The 19,409-nt window shown below is 36.2% G+C and overlaps 1 protein-coding gene across 4 annotated transcripts in view; it reads right to left on the reverse strand.

Moving 5' to 3' along the window:
• Positions 1-19,409, reverse strand: part of Pals2 (protein associated with LIN7 2, MAGUK p55 family member) — an 81,101-nt gene that overhangs the window by 15,474 nt on the left and 46,218 nt on the right. For all 4 annotated transcript variants that reach the window (XM_051203168.1, XM_051203165.1, XM_051203167.1 and 1 more), the window contains 3 exons: positions 15,277-15,429; positions 11,494-11,646; positions 10,639-10,866 (listed from right to left, as the gene is read on the reverse strand). In XM_051203168.1, coding sequence (XP_051059125.1) covers positions 10,639-10,866; positions 11,494-11,580 — 315 coding nt within the window. In that variant the 5' untranslated portion in view covers positions 11,581-11,646; positions 15,277-15,429. The remainder of the gene's footprint in view (positions 1-10,638; positions 10,867-11,493; positions 11,647-15,276; positions 15,430-19,409) is intronic.

A 19,409-nucleotide genomic window follows, 5' to 3' on the forward strand; every position in this document is an offset into this window, starting at 1 on the left:
CCCCTGTTCAGAGATGCCAACATCTAACTCAAATGTAAAAGGATTACCAAAAGGATTATTAAACTGCTTTTGGAACATTACCCTCAAGCTCCAAAACTCATATTAATCTGGTTTTACTTTGGTAAAATTTGTCTGAAAAAATCAATTATTCTAGCCTTTGATCTACGAGTTTTATAAAATCTTTAAAATCATTCAAGAGTTGACTTACTGCATTTTATGAACTGGGCTAAAAGTACATTTGTGAATGCTAACTGATCATTAAGTTACTAAACAACACTTAACGAAACACTTCAGTTTTGTACTCTCACCATCAAAGGGAAACTGAATGATCAATAATTTAAAATAAGACAGTAGAGAAAGGGAAGTAAAAATAGCTTTGAAGCATAGGTGCTCAAACTATGAAGAGTACAAAGAAAAATTAAAACTCTATTAAGATAACACCATCTTCCTATTAACTAGCAGAAATTAAAATATTTGAAAGATATCTTCAGATAAGACTATGGGCTAATAGGGATTTTCCTAACAGGCTTGTGGAAGAACAAGTTTTTGGAAATGATTACCAAGATTACAAATACAAAACCCTCTGACCTAGTAGATCCACTTCTGAGAATGGACTCAGCAGTTATATTACTCAGACAATAATACTAGTAATTATTGAACTTTTAATTATAGCAAAAAATTAGGAGCATTCTGTGGCAATGATGAGTTGCCTAAAAAAAAAACTTACAGAATAAAATATACCAGTCCACATGCCAATGACGAGGAAAAATTTCAAGGTTCCACCTCTATACAAAAAGCTACAGGCTTTGAGGGAGACATCCAGTCATCTCCAAAGACAAGAGCCCCTGATGTGTTATGGGATCCCAAATGGTCAGCTCTAAACATATGTGCATAAAATCACACCAAATAGGCTTGTCATGTATTTAAGAGTGTGAAGAGGACACAAGAGGTTGTGGAACAAAGAAGGGTAAACATAAAGTAAAATACAGTTTTCATATATTAAATTCTCAAAAAAAAAAAACCTCAAAAGTTTAAATTTAGCAACAAAGCAATGTGAGCAGAAATACAAAGTAGGAAGAGATAACTGGAACAGGGAGAAAAGTCAATTAAGAAAAGTCCAGAACTCCCAGATGAAGTGGTGTGCACTATAATCCCAGCATTTGGGAAGTAGCCAAAGGGTCAGTTCAAAGTCACCTGTAACTACACAGTGAATGGGAAGCTAGCTTGGACTACAAGTGTCTCAAAAAAGAAACCAATCAACCAAGTAAAAAACCCAAAACGAAAAACAAATATACAAGCAAACAATAACCCAAAGCAAAACAAAAACAAAACAAGAAAACAGAAATGGCAAATATGAAACAATTAGTAAACAGAACTTAGTACAACCAATTATGGTAATTTGTGTATGTAATCTTAACATGTGGGAGGTTAAGGTAGGATTAGCCATGATTTCAAGGCCAGCATGGGTTACAGAATGAGAACCTGTTTCAACAAGACCAGTAAAATGAACACTTAAACTTTACATATTATACTTTTATTTTCAAGGAACTATAGGAGGAATTCAAATTGTTCAGCAGACCACAGTGCATATAAAACAGGACTTGATCTCAGAGCTGGCATAATGAGGCTAAGAAAACATAACCACAAGTTTGAAAACTGGATGAAAATCTCTGCAAATTACAATTTTGATGAACTATTTGTATGCAGGTATGTTAGGGTTAATGTTGCTATGATGAAACATTATAACTAAGCAACTTGGGGAGGAAAGGGTTTATTAAATGACTTACATATACTCAATCATAGTCCACTGAGGGAAGTCAAGGCAGACACTCAAACCAAGTGGGAACCTGGAAGCAGAAGCTGATACAAAAGCCACACAAGGGTGCTGCTTACTGGCTTGCTCCACCTGCTTTCTTATAGAACCCAGGACCACCAGCTCAGGGGTAACCCACCTACAATGTATGGGAAAATGCCCTACAGGCTTGCCTGCCTATAGCCTGATCTTTTTTGAGGCACTTTTCTCAATTGGGGTTCCCTTCTCTTAGATGACTTTAGATGTGTCAAGGTGACATAAAACTAGCCAGCACACCATAATATAAAAGAATGTAAAAGCCAAACAAGAGAACAACATAAAATAGACAAAGGCATAAAGCCTTCACCGAAGTGGATAAAAGCATGGAAATATGCACATGAAAAAAGAAATTCAACCTCATACATTAGTACTGATATGCAAATTAAAATTACAATTAACTACTTACTGTAAGATTATTATACTGATTAAAATTAAAGAATGGTCACACCAAATACAGCAAAGATACTGAGTGAAAGAAACTCATGCAGTGCTGGTGAGACTGTAAACTGTTGTAATCACCCTGAAATTTTTTTTTTCTCTAAAATTTCAACATATGCCCACCACATGGCCAACTCCCTCAATCCATAGGTATTTATAGTTCCTAGCTGTTTTGTAATAGCTCCAAACTGGTAATAACAAAAATGTTCATCAGCCAACTTATACATAAACAAATTTGTATGTCTATGCAACCAAATACTAGATCAATAAAAAGGTATAAGCGATCAATAAAAGTAAGCAAAATTGATAAATCATGCAAATTTATGCTGAAAGAACCCAGGTAAAAACTGAAGTTTCCTAGATTCTATAGGGCCTTCAAGTTAAACAAAAATAAAAAAAATCTGACTCTAGGGTTCATATATGAGAGAACACAAAACATCTGTCATTATAGGTCTGAGTTAACTCACTCATACAGTGTCAAATTGCCTAATAAAGTCAAATACCCATCACCACAAATTAATGCAGCTCTTAGACTAAGTCAGGCAAGTTTCTTGTGTAGTGCACCATGGTGAAAGGAGAAACTCACAACTGGTCAAATAGCAAAGATTAAGTGTCTATGGAGTACTTAACAATAAATGGGACATGTTTTATTATATCCCTCCCTGCAAGGCTTGGGGACCAAGGATAAGGGAGGTGGAAAGACTTTAAGAGCCAGAGATCACGGAGGACCAGAATGAAGCAGCTCTTCTGGTCAGGACAGGACAGGACGGCTGCACTCATGGACACATGCAGCAGCTACGCCTGCCTGTGCAGACACGTACAGGATCAAGAGAGTCAACCTTCCAGCATGGAGGGCAGGGCCTCATGAGCCTCTGTCTGTTCCTTAGAGCCTTTGACAGCAGGAGGGTTCTGAGGGAGGCAGAGTCCAGGTCCCATTCCATGAATAAATGGAGGATACAAAGTCAGGAAAGAGTGAGAGGTGGCTCTGGGAGGAGTTAAGGGGAGTTATTACTGGAGTGAATATAGTCAAAATACACTACATGCACATATGAAATGCTCAATGAATAAACAAATTAAAAAGCTAAAACCCAAAAAAGTATGAGATGATTTGCAAACTAAGTTACAACGACAGAATGCAGAACATCAGTTGCCTTATGTTAGGAAGCAGGAGGGAGGGATACAAAGTATTTTAGGGAACTCAGGGGTGACAGGTAAGTTTATTATCTCAATTGTGTTAATTAATGGTGTCACAGGTACATACGAATAGTCACATTTATAAAACTGTATACTTTTAAAATCACACTTGTATTACATTAAGCTGCACCTATTTATTTAGTAAATTACATAATAAAGAAACAAGGGCTTACCACCCAAAACATAAGCTAGAAACCTAGTCCTCCTGCCCTCATTTCATTTCAACCCATTAACCTGGCTTCCCCAACCAAGATAACCTTTACTTTAGGTCTCGTATTCAACTCCCCGTTTCTCCTCCTTGGATATAGCTTTAATTCCATTTATGTAAATTAAAGAACTTTGTAGTCATTTTAAAATAAAAATAGTACCATAATATATGCACATAATGTTTTAGGATTTATGTACTCATTAATAAATTTCCAACTATACATATGTAAGAATTAGTCTAGGAAGTGACTGACTTTTGGAACACGGGAACATTCAACTTTAGGAGACATTACTAAACTTCCTTCCCATCAATGTGCTACACCAACTGTACTCTACCAGTACTGAAGTCAACATATTATAGATTCATGTACAAATTTTTCTAACTGAATTGTATTAAGACATCATTTCACACTGTAATTTTTAGTGTCTTCAGATGTTTCCTGACCAAGGGTCCATTTTGATTTTTGATTTTTTTTTTGCATGGGATGCAATTATGAATAATCAATTTTCATCTATTTTGTTATATACCTATGTAATATACATGTTCAGGGCCTCTGAGCCCTCTATGACCATGCTACCATGCCTATGCCAACACCATAATCTGTAAACACTGAGCATTAATAACTATGGTGGTTAATTCCAACCTTAAAGTCAATGAAATCTAGAATTATTTAAGAAACAGCTCTTGGTCATGCCAGTGGGATTAGCTTGATTATTTCTCTACTGTGGTGGCACTATTTTCTGGACTAGGGACCAGGACCTTGGATTGTACAAACCCTCTACTTCCTGACTGTGGACTAGGTGTGACCAGCTGTTTCAAGCTTCTCCTTTCTCACTTCCACACTATGGTGGACTGCACCCTTCAACAGGGAGCCAGAATAAACCCTGTCTCCCTTAAAGCTGCTTTGTCAGTGTATTTTATCACAGCAATAGGGAAAGAACTAAAGTGTTCCTACTCCTGCTGTTCTGCCCAAGAGTGTTGCCTATTAATCTCATCAAGACCCTGAAAACCTTGCTAGACTTTTGATTCGCAGACCTTTGAACATGTAAATGTGAAAAAGTGGATATTTCCATAATATTCTACTTATTTAGAACATCTTCGTAACTGTTCTTGAACTATTTTTTTAGATTTATTCCAAGGCATTAAGGTTACTTTACTATAAATCATGTCTTAGTTATGTTTTTAGTTGCTAGATATGACAAAACAAACAAACAAACAAAAAAACCCCTACTGTATACTAATCTGATTTCTAAATACTCTGCTAAACTATTATTTCTAGTTTTTTTGGGGGGTAGGTTCTAAGTATAAAAATTATGTTATTGTAAATTTATAATTTCACTACTTCCTTTGGAGCCCCTTTGTCTATATATTTTGTCACACCATGCTTACCAAATCCTTAAGAAAACAGTGACAAGAAGTAATGTTAGTGATACCTTTCTCTCCCTGCCCCCTTTAAACTTCTCTGAGTTTACTGAGACAAAAGTTTTATTTATCTTTATTTTAGATTTAACTTTCTGGTTTCTCTGGATTAATCAATAGCAAAAAAAAAAAAAAAAAAAAAAAAAGATTTAAGCAACAATCAACAAAAAGTTTCAGTGTCCAAGAATTTTGAAATTTAAAGATAAAAGATATTAAGGATTTACGTTTCATTCTATCCCATACGAAAGGCTTTTTTTCTTAAGCACTCAATAAGTGCTATTTTATTCTTGAAGTTGAGTCAGTTCAGTTTGCTTCATTGTTTGAGGCCTCATCAAAATTCTGAACAAGATCACTCTCCTTCTCCAGCAGCAAGTTGTGCTTTTCCATCATCGGCCAGGGTCCTGTAGTTTGTGAGTGCCAAGCTGTGTTAAGATCCTGGGTGGCATTTCTGCCAGCTGCTCTGTCCCAGGGTGGCTGAGAATGGTGAAGTGTGTGTGTTGCAGAGATGTCTGAACATTAGTGGACTGCTATTCCTTGGTTTGCAAACATACTAAACATTAGCATCAGAATCTACTTATTCCTAACATCTATAAGGAAACCTAGAGCTTTAGAATTTGCTATAGTGGAATCATTTGAGGACACTTCTCTCACCAATGCACACTTGTGTATAATATGGTGAGTTCCTCTGATTTATGATGGGCTGTTTTACTTTGGTGGAAATGAGACCTCATGGGGGAATAAAGTTGGTTGTCTTGAGGTGGCAGGCAGACTAACTAAGAGTCCTGCTTCCGATGTTGAAGCTGTCAGGTCCAAATTTCTTTTGGATGAATGGTGGCTGTCATTGGTGCCTTTCGGCATACCAAGGCCATGCTGGCCTCCAGGTTCACTCAGTAACTGGTTCCTCTCATCTCTTCTCACCTTACCCTTCATCTTACACTGGTCCAGCTCTTGGTTTTCCATCCCCCAGCTTCTCATCCCTATATAAGCCTCCCATTTCAGTCATGTATCCTCTTGGTCCTCTCTCTTGTTTTTCTCTTTTCTCTTCCTCTCTCACTAACCCCCCCCCCCCCTCCTCTCCTTTCCTGGTCTGGTCAGTCTGCTAGCCATGTTCTGTCTACTACTTTCTCTTTCTGCTCTGGACTCTTCCGACGCCTCAGGCTGTTCTCTCCCTCTTATCTGCAATAAAAACCTTCCTCTCAATCACACTTGGAGTGGTCATGTCCTCACTATACAGGCAAACTTCCAACTGTTAGGACCTTCCTCTTCTTACTTTATTAGTACTTATAAAAAAGAAACATGAATCTGAGATAAATTTAATCACGTATCTATTGAGGTTATTTTTTATTTGTTAACATGTGTATTTTCTTATAAGATCTCTATACTAGCATACTTTCAAAAAATTCAACCTGGACAAACTATCTTTTTTTTTTTTTTTTTTTACAGAAAATTAACTTTGATTTGCTATTATTTTGTTGAATGAAATAAAGCTGTAATTTATTTTCCTATAATACTCTTGGTGTCCAGGTCATGCTGGTCATAAAGGTTAAGCAAAAGAGGATTGTGAGCAATTTGTCTTTGTTATGATTTATTTATCTCCTAAAAATCTCATGTGTTAAATTCTTGGATTCCATCTGGTGGATCCAATCACTGAGAGGTGGGTAGACTATAAGTACTAATTCACATTGAATGGGAGTCAGGAAGTGAGGCCTAGGTGGAGGAAATAGGTCAATAAGAAGCATGACTTTGAAGGACATACTTTGCCCTTGCCCCTTCCTATTTCTGTTTTTAGCCCTACCATACTACATTGTTTCATCATGCTATTCTACAATTATGCTCTGGCTCAACAGCCTAGAAATGTAGCCAAGTATCCCTGGACTGAACTTTCTAAAATCATGAGCTAAAATATATAGCACCCCAAACCATTTATCATAGAGGTAAAAGTTAATACAGGTTTTATAAGCAGAATTATTTATACCTTCCAGAAACCCAAGTCATATATCTTTAGTTTATCCTGGTTCTTACACTGTAAAATATACATCACATGTGTCATAGAAATGATTGTAGATGTCATTCTGTAAATATGTTTCTCTTATTGGTTAATGAATAAAGCGCTATTTATTGGCCAATAGGAAAGCAAGATCGGTGGGACTAGGAGACAAGAGGATTCTGGAAGTAGTAGGGAGGAGTCAGCATGTAGAGGCTGGAGAGAGCAGACGCTGGCCCCACTCTCCGGTGAGACCATGTGGAAATAAGTAGATTAATAGAAATGGGTTAATACTTAAGAATGAGCTAGCTGATAAGAAACTAGTACCTGGCCAATAGCATTGTATCAAATACAGAGTCTCGGTGTGTTATTTGGGGCTGGCGCTGCTCTGGGCCCAGGCTGGCAGGAAAACCTTACTCTTACATAGAAGAGTTTAGACTATAAGCCAGCACCTCAAGTGTTTTAGACAAGAGGATCTACTGTCATATTTTGAGGAAAAAAACTACCCTGGCCTGATAGCTTTTGTTTTCCCTCTACTATAACAACAATCTACAGAAGACAGACAATAGGTCCCAAAGACAGGATTCCTCACTTCTCCATGGAAGATACATTCCAACATGTGCAATGGATGCTAAACCTATAGCACACTTTATAACTTACTATTAACCATGCACTCACTTAACAAGCACTGTGGCTATAAATTCCTGCTTTAGGTGAGACAGTCAACTAGCATATTTCTTTTTCTTCATAATTTCATGGACAGAAGATCTGCTGTATGCTGCTATCATACCATAGATCTTAGCAACTAAAGCATAGGAATCTTTCTGTTTTTATGCTAGATTAAAAGTTGTTGCCATTACCTAGTAGGAAGCACTCCAAGGTTTTTGAGTTAGCCTATCTCAATTGATAGCCCTTATGCTTTAAGGTTGTGACACACCACGGCAGCAGTCACTTGAATACAAACACTGATACATCAGCATGTGTTCTGCTGAGAAAGCTACTAGTGGTGGTGCAGGGTACTATATACAGTACTCTGAACAAAGGGATGATCAGGCTCTGGGTGGAACTACACATGTGAAGCAAGTTCCTCACACTGCTGAGAATGATGCACATTTAAAAGTTTGACTCATTTCAGGAACTTTCCAGTTACTATTTTTAGACTGTGGTTGGCAATGGGTAACTGAGACTGCAGAAAGGAACACAGCAGCTTCGGGAAGGAGCCAATGCACTAGTGAGAAAATCAGCTGAGGGCAAATGCCCCTCCTTAAACATAGCATCTCTAAGATACCCAACGTTTGTCTAGGACAGTCTTGGTTTATACTTACTGTTTCAATATAATGACTTTCTGTTAGGAAGGAAGGGAGGGAGGAAGGAAGGGAGGGAGAGAGGAAGGAAGGAAGGAAGGGAGGGAGGAGGAAAAGGGAGGGAGGGAGTAATCTAATTTGAGTGCAGTTGGAGGCTCTTTTTCATAGTAGGATATGCCAGAGGCTGTTAAATGGGTTCATATGACCAATTCTCCCCACTTCACACTTGAATCCTCTTCCCTAGTTCTAAAGACCAAATAAAACTAAAAAATTATAGAATGGGAAAAAAGTTATACTTAAACTAAAGCTAAATATCCATGTACTGAAGCCAGTTTTCCATTCACCAAATACAAAATTTACACAGGAAACAAAGAGCTCTTTTGCTTATAATAGTCCATTATACACAGTATGATCAACAACTAGATAGGATTGAGAAACACCAAGAAAACACACCTCTGGGAATATCTATTAAGATGTTTCTAGAAAGGTTTAACTGAGTAGAGAAGGTCTACAGTAAATGTGAATGGCATTATCCCAGGGTCTTGGGTCCTGGACTGAATGAAAACAGAAAAAGTGACTTGAGAATCAGCATTCACCTCTATCTGCTTCCTGACTATGGATACAATGTGACCAGCTGCCTTAAGCTCCTGTTGCCATGATCTTCCCAGCATTATGAACTATTCTGTCAACCTATGAACCAAAATAAACTTGTTCCCCCTTCAGGTGCTTCTGTTAGGTATTTTGTTACAGAATGAGAAAGTAATTAATGCACATTGGTGACTTAATTATAAGACTTCTGGTTGGGACCACAGAGGAAAATATTATTTTCCCATTATAATTAATATATAATAAAAACAACAAGTTATCATTTATTACTTTACTAAATCATAATTTTCTTGTCACCGTATTTATCATTATTATTATTATTATTATTTGTTATTTATTATTCTTCCAACACATTCAGGTTCAAATAGGTCTCATTTTGTTACAAATAGAAATATGCAAATGGGGGGAAATAGCCTGAGAACAACAGGCATAGTCTAAGTTCTAGTGTCTTTTTTTCATGATTGTTTTCTTTGTAAAATATGGCAATATGGTTAGTTTTAACTGACAACTTGACATGTCTACAATTAACTGGAGAAAAGAATTTCAGCGAGAAACTATCTGTACTGGATTAGCTTACAGGCATGCTTGTGGGGGACTACCTTAAATCAATTGATATAAAAAGACCCAGCCTATTGTGGTGGCAACATTCCCTAGGCAGGAGGTCTTGGGCTGTGTAATAATAGAAATAGAGTTGAGCACAAAGATGCAGGTCAGCAACTATGTATTAATCAATGCTCTTGACTGTGGATATAATGGGACTAGCTATTTGACAGTTCATGCCTCAGCTTCCCTACCATGATGGAATTGTAAGGTGAAATAACCCCCTTTCCACTAATTAGCTTTTTGTTGGGTATTTTATCACAGCAACAGAAATGAAACTAATACAAAGTTCATTATTTACAGAGGTCTATGTGAAAGAAAGTCATGATTAAGTAGTATATCCTACCTCCTAAAGAACAGTTCAAAAACAAAATGCCATCATTTCTTTTTTGAGGGGTCTCACTATGAATCCCAGGTTAAATTTCAAACTTTGGGGTCCTTCTGTTTTCAACCTCAAGTACTAGGATTATGTCATACTCATTACAAGAGCATCCATTACAAGAGATGGAAATAATCTCTATCATTAGCACATTAGCACGCCCTCCTGTTTATTTACACATTTCACCTAAAATAGACATAAAATGTGACAAAAACCAATTGTCCAATATCATCTTTAATCCAATCTATCTGACACTGTCTGTCATTTAATATCTTACAAGAATACTAACATGGAGGTATTCTAGACTACACCATCTCAAAGGCCTTAACATAATGTTTGAAAAATAAGAGATATCAAAAAAAAAATGCTTTCATCAAAAATGCTTTCAACTATAGTAATTAAAAGGCTTTATGACTTTTCTGACACCTACTGTAGACAACCCAAACAACAGGGTTCATAATGTTCACAAATAAATGTCTTTATTATTTCCTTTATAATACTAAGACAGTATTACAAAAAAATTCAAAACTTTACCAACACAAACTTTCTTTAGCAAAAGAGTAACAATTAAGCATCTGCCTAATAGAATGTAATAGAATAATGACAAAAAAAAAATGAAGTGTTCTTGATATCACTCAGGAAATTATCACTAACCTGTTGAGGAGTAATAGTATCTCTATAACTTGGTAAAATTTTTAAGGTGACACTTCCACTAATATTTTTCAGTAACTCTTGTAATTCCTTTGGATTGTTTCCAACCTCATGGCCATTGACTTCCTTAATGATATCTCCCACATGAAGCAGACCTTGTCGATCTATCATTCCTCCATGAAGGATTCGGGCGATTACCAGATCATTATTTTCAACTCTAAATGTTACACCCTGTAGGAAATTTAAAAAAAAAAAAAAAAATGATTTTATCTCAGTAAGAATAAATATGTAAATTCTTTTCCCATGTATTTCCTGTTAAGTTTCAATATACTAAGTGCAACTTTGACATCAGAGGGAACACCAATGCTCCTGGGTTCCCCTGAAATCTAGCTGTATTCCATAGACGAAGGAGGCTTAAGGAAGCAACAACGATTCCCAGCTTGTGCTATTTGCTACACCACAGTGCTATTTGTGTGTAGCTATTTGCTACACAAATAAAAAAAAAAAAAAAGTAAGAGAATAGTTAACTTCACTACTTATAAAGCCCCATTATACTTCAAATTTTAACAGCAACTTTCTTCCTTGTTTTGGTGTTGTCATTAGTAAGCAAACAGATGTTAATTTCTGAAAGGCTGGGAAGAAATGAAATGGTTTTCCTGTTCCCACTGTCATATTTATAGCTTTCAAGTCAGCTTAAGGTTTCATAGTCTACATGATTGACAGATCATCTGCTGTGTACTCATACAAAGGCCAAAGACTGATAAAATAAGCAGGAGAACAGTTCCAACAGTAAATCAAGGGCAGAGACAGGGCTGCACTACATTTCATATTTAAGAAGGCAGTGACTCATCTACTCACCAATGGCTCTCCAGCTCTTTTGTGAATACCAAGAATACGGATGGCATCTACTGGCAGTAACTGATTATTGAGAGAAGAATTATTCATTTCTGGGCTTGAGGGAGGCGAATCGTAACACTTTGATGCCACAATATCATGGGCCTCCAGGAGCGACTGTAAGGAGTCAAAACAGTCTGTGGTTATTAGCTACTGATGGAACAAGTTGCTAAAAATAATTTATTAGTTCATTATCACTGTTGAGTATTAAAAGTCTCTAAGGACACATTATTAAATGCCCAGTATGAATTATGTCAAATCATAATACTACTTTAAAGAAAAGTAAAACTAGATTATTTTACTAACATCAAACAATATCATATTTAGGTTTACACGTTTGAAGAGACTGGTAAAGTTTAATCTCATTTTTAAAGCATCACATTCACTAGAAGCCAAACCTCAGTTTTTTAAGCCTGGTAGAAGGAGGTAACAAATTTCCTATCAACAGTATCAGCATCCTCTTCAGTCTTACCACTAATCTCTATTCATCTGGTACAAAAAAAAAAAAAAAAAAAAAAAAAAGGCCAAGCAACAAAGACTATAAATTTCATTATGTTAATATGTTGATATACTTTGTACATGTACAAAAGGTATGCTAAAAAGAAAATAATTATCAGCCCCTCCTATCATTAATAGGAAATTGCATATTACCAATTAAGGTTTTAGTCTATAAAAGAATCAGAAATGGTTCCAAATAAAATGTTCATTTTGCTTTTTATTTTTATTGTGTGTATGCTATTATAGATGATTCTGAGGTAGTTGGCTAGGAATATTTTTTTTTGTATACTAAATATTTTAAAAATCCCTTACCCTAAAGAAGTTGTTATAATTCAATACTTGCCATAACACTAAGCTACAAAATGTCTGAGTTGCAGAACACAAGTTCAAACACAACCAATCAAAACAGAAGAGGTGAACAAGCATCAACATATCCACGACAGAAGCAATCTGAGCACTGGCTTAATTGGTAATTCCTGATAATTCTATAAAATCACTAGTAAGGTAGTAGGAAAACATTTAAAAACAAGGTCAGGAAGTCAGCTCAGTCAGTAAGGTGCTTGCCCCGCAAACCTAAGTACCATGTACAGAGTTCTAGTACACATATAAAAGTTGGGAGCAGTGGTGAATATCTGCAATCCTAGCTCTGTGAAGTGAAAACAAGAGTATCTCTGGGTCTTGCTGGCCAAATGGTAAGCTCCATGTCCAGTGATAAACTGTCTCAAAAAAGAAAGGAAGGGAGGGAGGGAAAGGTGGAGAGTAACTGAGGAAAACATCAGACTTTGACCACTAGACTTTGCATATATGCACACACATGAAGCACACAAGCAAATACACATTCACACATAAAAATTTCAAAAAAGTAAAAAAATTAGAAATCTCTATGTGAGAGGTTTTCCTAATAATGTTGGAAGTTATTCAAAGCTTTAACCGGAGCTTCTATTTTGAGGCAGGGCTTTCTACTCCTGTGACTACACGAAACACTATTAATACAATTTTATCTCTCAGGTCAAGAATTCTCATGTGTTCCAGATTCATGTACTAAAAGGCTGCTCACCCCTGGTTAAAGTCAGGATAATTTGAGTGCCAAAAAGAGTTAACTATTATAGAGAATTGAAACTCCACATTTAGGGGGGAAAAAAAAATCTTAGACACACCAAGCTATTTAGGAAATAAAAGGGCTAGAAAGCATCATTTGTTATCATTTGAAGCTGATGTTTTCAACAACTTTTACTTGAAAAATTGTTAAGGAATAGGACCCATCATTTTGTTCTCTTTCCAGGTGGAAATGTTACAGGGCAATAGGTCAGCTGAAGATAAACTCTGGATTTATGGAAGAATGCCACCTCACATACAAAGAATGAAAATATTGATTTAGGCAAGGGTTATTAATTTGTGTTTATCTAGAGGTAAGTGGTTATTAGGAATAACTCCTGTATGATGTTAGCCTGGTGTGGTGAAACATTCTTATAATGCTTGTACTCTGGAGGCCAATGTAGGAGAGATAAATGGTGAGTAAGAGGCCAGCTTGTGCTATGTAACCAGACTCTATCCCCAAAAAAGGAGCAATTAATACACTCTCAAATAAAAAAGTAACCATATAATTTAAAACTAACAACACACTAGATTACCTCCCAGTGGAGAGAAGGATTAGACTATCATAGCCCTTAAACAAGGAACCAATTTCAGTGCCGACACTGGTAGGGAACTAGGTATTCTACATTTTCTGATACAGTCAACTCATTTTGCATCATTATTTAAGATGCATTCAAGCTTAAAGTAGTGCACTTGAGAAGTGAATCATCAACCCTTTAATTAGAACTTCAATAAGAAATAACACATCAGGCCAGGCGGTGGTGGCACATGCCTTTAACCCCAGCACCAGGGAGGCAGAGGCAGGTGTATCTCTGTGAGTTGGAGGTCAGCCTGGTCTACAGAGCGAGTTCCAGGACAGCTATAGAGAAACCCTGTCTTGGAAAAAAAAAAATCAGAAAATCAACCAGATAAACTCAGGAAATGGGACAATGAAGGCAATAGCTTGGTCTTTGCAAGTAAACACCACAGTAAAAAGGAAAATGGGAATCCCATAGATATGCGTTGTAAATTCATATATATATATATATATGTATGTATGTATATGTATATATGTATATGTATGTGTATATACACGTATATACACATACATGCATAACCCTGGCCCCAAGATTCTCCACGGCCATCAAGATAAAATTCAAATACTTTATACTGCCTTGCATAAACTCAATCACATAGCCTTCCCCTCATAAACGGTGTCTTAAAAAAGCAAAGGAGTGTTATCTAATTTCGAGGGTAAAGATTGCAGGAAAAACAGTGACACGTTCTTCTTTTATCCTATCGTTTCATCCCCCTACTAAAATGCAATGTCTGTCACAGAACAAGTGGCCATACCTGGCTGAATGTTATTTCTGAGGTTCTTAATTATTTGTAACTTCCCTAATAGTCTCCACTACCATACATTCTTAACTATTACGGGTTTAATATAAAAATTTCCCATCATTTCTGTTCTAAAGTGAAATTTTTCTTTGTAAAACTGTTTAACTTATGTGTGGGCCTTTTTTTTTTTCTTTTTTTTTTTTTTTAAATCTATGTGGAAAAAGTATGCTACATAACATTTTCCATCCTTAGACAAACGTCCGTCATCTTTTCATCATGGGTATCATTGAATTTACCCTGATACTGTAGCAATACTAAAAATGGTCCAAATTAGGCTAAAGGAGGAATGAGAAAAACAGTGGTACTAATAAAGGAAAAAATGGGCATCAAGATTGTTTAGAGGGTAAAGGCTCCTGCACCAACCCTGACCACATCTCAGGGATCCACATGGTAAGAGGAGAGTACGGACGCCCACAGAGTGTCTTATGATCTCTCTACATCGCCATGGCTCATGCCCCTCACCCAACAATAAAGAAACAAAAGTGCTAAACAAACAAACCGACAAACAAAAGACAGTGGCAACAACACTGTCAAAGTGAGGAGAATTATTCCTAGGACCTGGTCTGATGGTCAAGGAAAAGCCAAGGTTATTTCTTTCTGTGACAGACGCTGAACATTCTGTGATGTATATATGCCTGTTTATGTTTCTTTACCATTGGGATATTAGAATACCTACCTAGTCTAGGACTTAACAAACTTCTAAAACAGGCCCTACACAATACTAAATTACTTTAATGAGGAGGGAGAAAGCTATGGGAGGAGGACAGGCACAGTTACCTGGAAGTGAGGTTCCTTGAGTATTCCAACCAGTTCTGCCACATTTTCATCCACACTTATTAGAGGACTGATGTCTTCAAGAATTTCATTTACTAATTCCAAGTTATTGTCACTGACAGCTTCTAATTTTGAATCTTCAAGCCTCTCATGAGCCTGAAAAAATAATGGATTAAAGCAATATTGCTCATGTGTTATTTTCTTCCATCAATCTTTTTCTTACTTTTACAAGGTATTATCTAGAGAGTGGGCAAGGTGGTCAGTGGGTGAAGGCACTGGCTGCCAAGCCTGATGACCTGAGTTCCATCAGTGGGAGCCACATGGCAGGAGAGAGCTAACCCCTGAAAGGTATTCCCTGACCTCCACAAGCACCATGACATGTAAGCACACATGCACTAATTTACAAAAGCCATATTTAATATTTTCATCAGAAGTAATAGATGAATTTTGTAAATACATAAAATATAATGACTTTGGTCTTTATTACTACCCTAAACATCATGAAATACTCATTTTTATAACTGCTAAAAACTGAATAGGCCAGATGATATGTAAAGAGCATGTGTTCCCCTCTACTCACCAACTAGATGTCTAATAGAGGTTTGAACTCTGGATACTGTTGTTTATTACAGCAAATAATTAAGGATAAAAAGTAATAAAAACATAATCATTATGAATGCTACTATTTTTCAAATGATTTAAAAAAAATAAAAATAAGTGAGTTGGGTATACTGGCATATGTCTGTAATCCCAGTCCTGGGAAATCTGGGAGGGCAGGCTGGTTGTTTGAGGTCAGTGCCTGAGCTACAAAGAGCAGCTATCTTGAAAACAAAACCCAGATGGACACACACATTCAACAAACAAAAACAAAAATCATTTGAGAACTCCAGAATCCTAAAGCTAGTATTTTCATGTTTGAAAATCTAGTCTAGGGACACAGCTCAATGGTAATATCCTTTCTTAATGCATATTGGGTTTAATACCTAGTAATGAAAACATTAAGTAAAGCATCAACTTAGAAGAGTCCATTTCTGAACAGGTCTGAGAAGCCTCATACTTCCACTGGGAGGACAACCTTGTCCACATATATACTGTACAAAAGCCCTTTCTTTCCATGGTCCTGCACTTCCTCAATCATAAATATTTGTTTAATAGAAGCCAGAAATCCAAATTCAAATTGAGAAGGAATACTACATAGGCTCTATCTTTTAGGTTTTCTTTTGACAAATAGTTGCTCACTAATTCTAAAGAGAGGGAGAAAGGGTAACTACTAAGATTTAATTTAGAAGACCATGTAGGATGAAATCTGTTACCCTGATGTCTTATAATCCATTTTTATAAATGCTGAACAGAAATCCCCATTTCTAGTGTCATATTACTGTGATGCTTTCCACATTGTATGTATCACCATGCAGAGTAGATGCTTGAAAATCCAAATACAACATTTGTAACTTGTAAATAACGGTCATTTTGTTTACATGTGCTTTATTCAAGGTGACTTACAAGAGTACTTTTTTTTTCCTCCTGAAGACAAATTCTCTTTTCTATGCTGCCAGAGTGACACTGAACTGCAGGCTCAAGAAATCTTTCTGTCGCAGTACCTATCCTGAGTAGTTGTGGCTGCAGATTGAGCCACCATACCCAACAAAGTAAACTCAAGTCAAGTAGAGCACACCCCCAATGGGAGGCTAGCCTGGTCTACATAGCAAATTCCAGATAGGCAACAGGGCTATATAGTGAGACCCTGTATTAAAAAAAATAAAAATAAAGGGGCAAATGAGTCACATGTTTGATTAAATAAGTTTTTTCCTGTAAGATACGGCAGTATTAGAAGGCCAGGATAACTCAGTAAAAATGTATTTCACCTGTTACAAGTAGGGAAGAACTTGCCATGCTGATGGTGTAGTGTACAAGGATCTTATACAAATATGGACTAGCTGTCTTGTAAGTCTAGTTCTGAGGATCCTAGTCACCATGTACAACTTAGAGAAACAAGCTGAGAATTTCTTCTAGAATTTCAGGCTATTTTACTCAACTACTGTCCTTGCATACTTGCAAACAAACAAACAAAAGTAACCAATACAGTTTCTACTAATAATAGCATTAATAAGGTAGCAGTGTTACTTACTGTCTGTGACCTTGCCTTGACCCTTAAAGAGCAAGGCATACATATTCTCTTACAACAGGGCTAAGTATGTAGTCATTCCTTATTAAATATTTTATGGAAAAGGTACATAAATGGGAAATGAATTTAGCTGGAGAAAAAGCTAATTTTCTTTAAGGATCTAAACATCTAAATACCGGACAAATCCAAAAAGACCCCAGAATAAGAACTTGAATGGGCATAGAAACGAGGAAAGAACAGAGGAGTTATGTTCCTTTTCTACTTTGTATATGTGACTCCAAACACAAAAAACTTGGATCCAAACAGGAGGAGGACTATACCAGCTAGAATGGAACTCTCTAACAAAAAAGGGACTTTTCAGAAATCACCTCGCTATCCAAATGCAACTCAAATTTTACTAGGTAAGTTATCACAGAGCATCTAAGTACCACTACATAATAACTACAGATTTGGAGCCACACAAATGCCAGCAACTAACTACAAACGGAATTTGCCATTTTTTCTTTTTAAGAGAGAAGCAAGATTTTTTTTTTAAAAAACATGTTTGGTTTTAATAGTATTAAACATGTATCTTTTTATATTAAGTATTGGAAACAACTTTTTACATATGACACAAAATCAAGCTGCAACACACACACACACACACACACACACACACACACACATACACACACACGTCTAATTTTATTGGACTGTGCAAACATCTCATCAAGAACCACCAATGTCAAGACACAAAAACTACAGTCAAGACACAAGTCACATGACAGACAGGCAAAAGGCTGACCAACTAATTAAGACCAACTAATTAAGAATATGAACAAAAAAAAAAAAAATCACAGGAAGGGAAATTAAAATTCTAAACAAATGAAAAAACACAAAACTACATGTATAAGAGAAGTACAAATGATAACTATACAAAAATGCTCCTTCTTTTCACAGACCAAATTAGTGAGAAATTAGGAAAAAGACACTTGCATGTATTTTTCTAGTGAGAACACACACATAAGCAATTTGATCAAATCTTAACAAAATTAAATGATTTTTCTAAGAATCTGTCCTAAAGATTAAATATGCACAAAATGAGATGTTGCATGATTATACATTAGTAGTATAATCTATAACAAAGGCCATATAAAAATCTACCAAAATGACCAAGAAAATTCCAATGGAAAATGATATTCACTTTGCAAAATATAGGTGCCTTGAGATGATGATATAGACTTATATACAATATATGCCTACTACTCCATTTGTTAGTGACTTCCCACAAAAAAGGTAGTACTCTCATTTCTAGTCAGTATTTGTAGTGGAATCAGTGCAAGAAATCAAGGAACAAAAGCTATCCAGAATGGAGGAAAAAAAGAGGTAAAACTATTTTTTATCCACATATGATATGGTCTCCTATTTACAAAATTCCCAGGGGATACATTAAAACACACACACACACACACACACACACACACACACACACACACACACACACAATTAGAACCAACAAGTTTAACAAGGTTGCACAATAAGAGACCAATATGCAAAATCAAGTATTTCTGTATACCAGCAAGAAAATCTGAAAATGAAATTTAAGAAAACATTCATATAGCACCAAAAGTAAAACATTTGAGTATGTTTCAAAAAAAAAAATGAAAAACTTATAAATCTATAAAACATTGCTAGAAGAAAACTAAAAGATTCAAATAAATGTAAACCAGATTATAAGTTTTAGATGTTAGACTACAAGTTTTAAGACTGTTAGATGGTGTATTAGTTAAGGTTACTATTGCTGTGATGAAACATAATGATCAAAAGCCACTTGGGAAGGAAAGGGGGTGTTTTGCTTACATATCCTGAGTCTTAGTCCTTTGAGAGAAGCCAAGGCAGAAATTCAAACAGGGCAGGAACCTGGAGGCAGGAGCTGATGCAGAGGCCATAGAAGAATGCTGCTTACTGGCTTGCTCCCCTGCTCAGCCTGCTTTCTTATAGAACTCAGGACCATCAGTACAGAGGTGTCTCC

This window comes from Phodopus roborovskii, unplaced genomic scaffold (assembly GCF_943737965.1).
Source record: "Phodopus roborovskii unplaced genomic scaffold, PHOROB, whole genome shotgun sequence".
Lineage (NCBI taxonomy): Eukaryota > Metazoa > Chordata > Mammalia > Rodentia > Cricetidae > Phodopus > Phodopus roborovskii.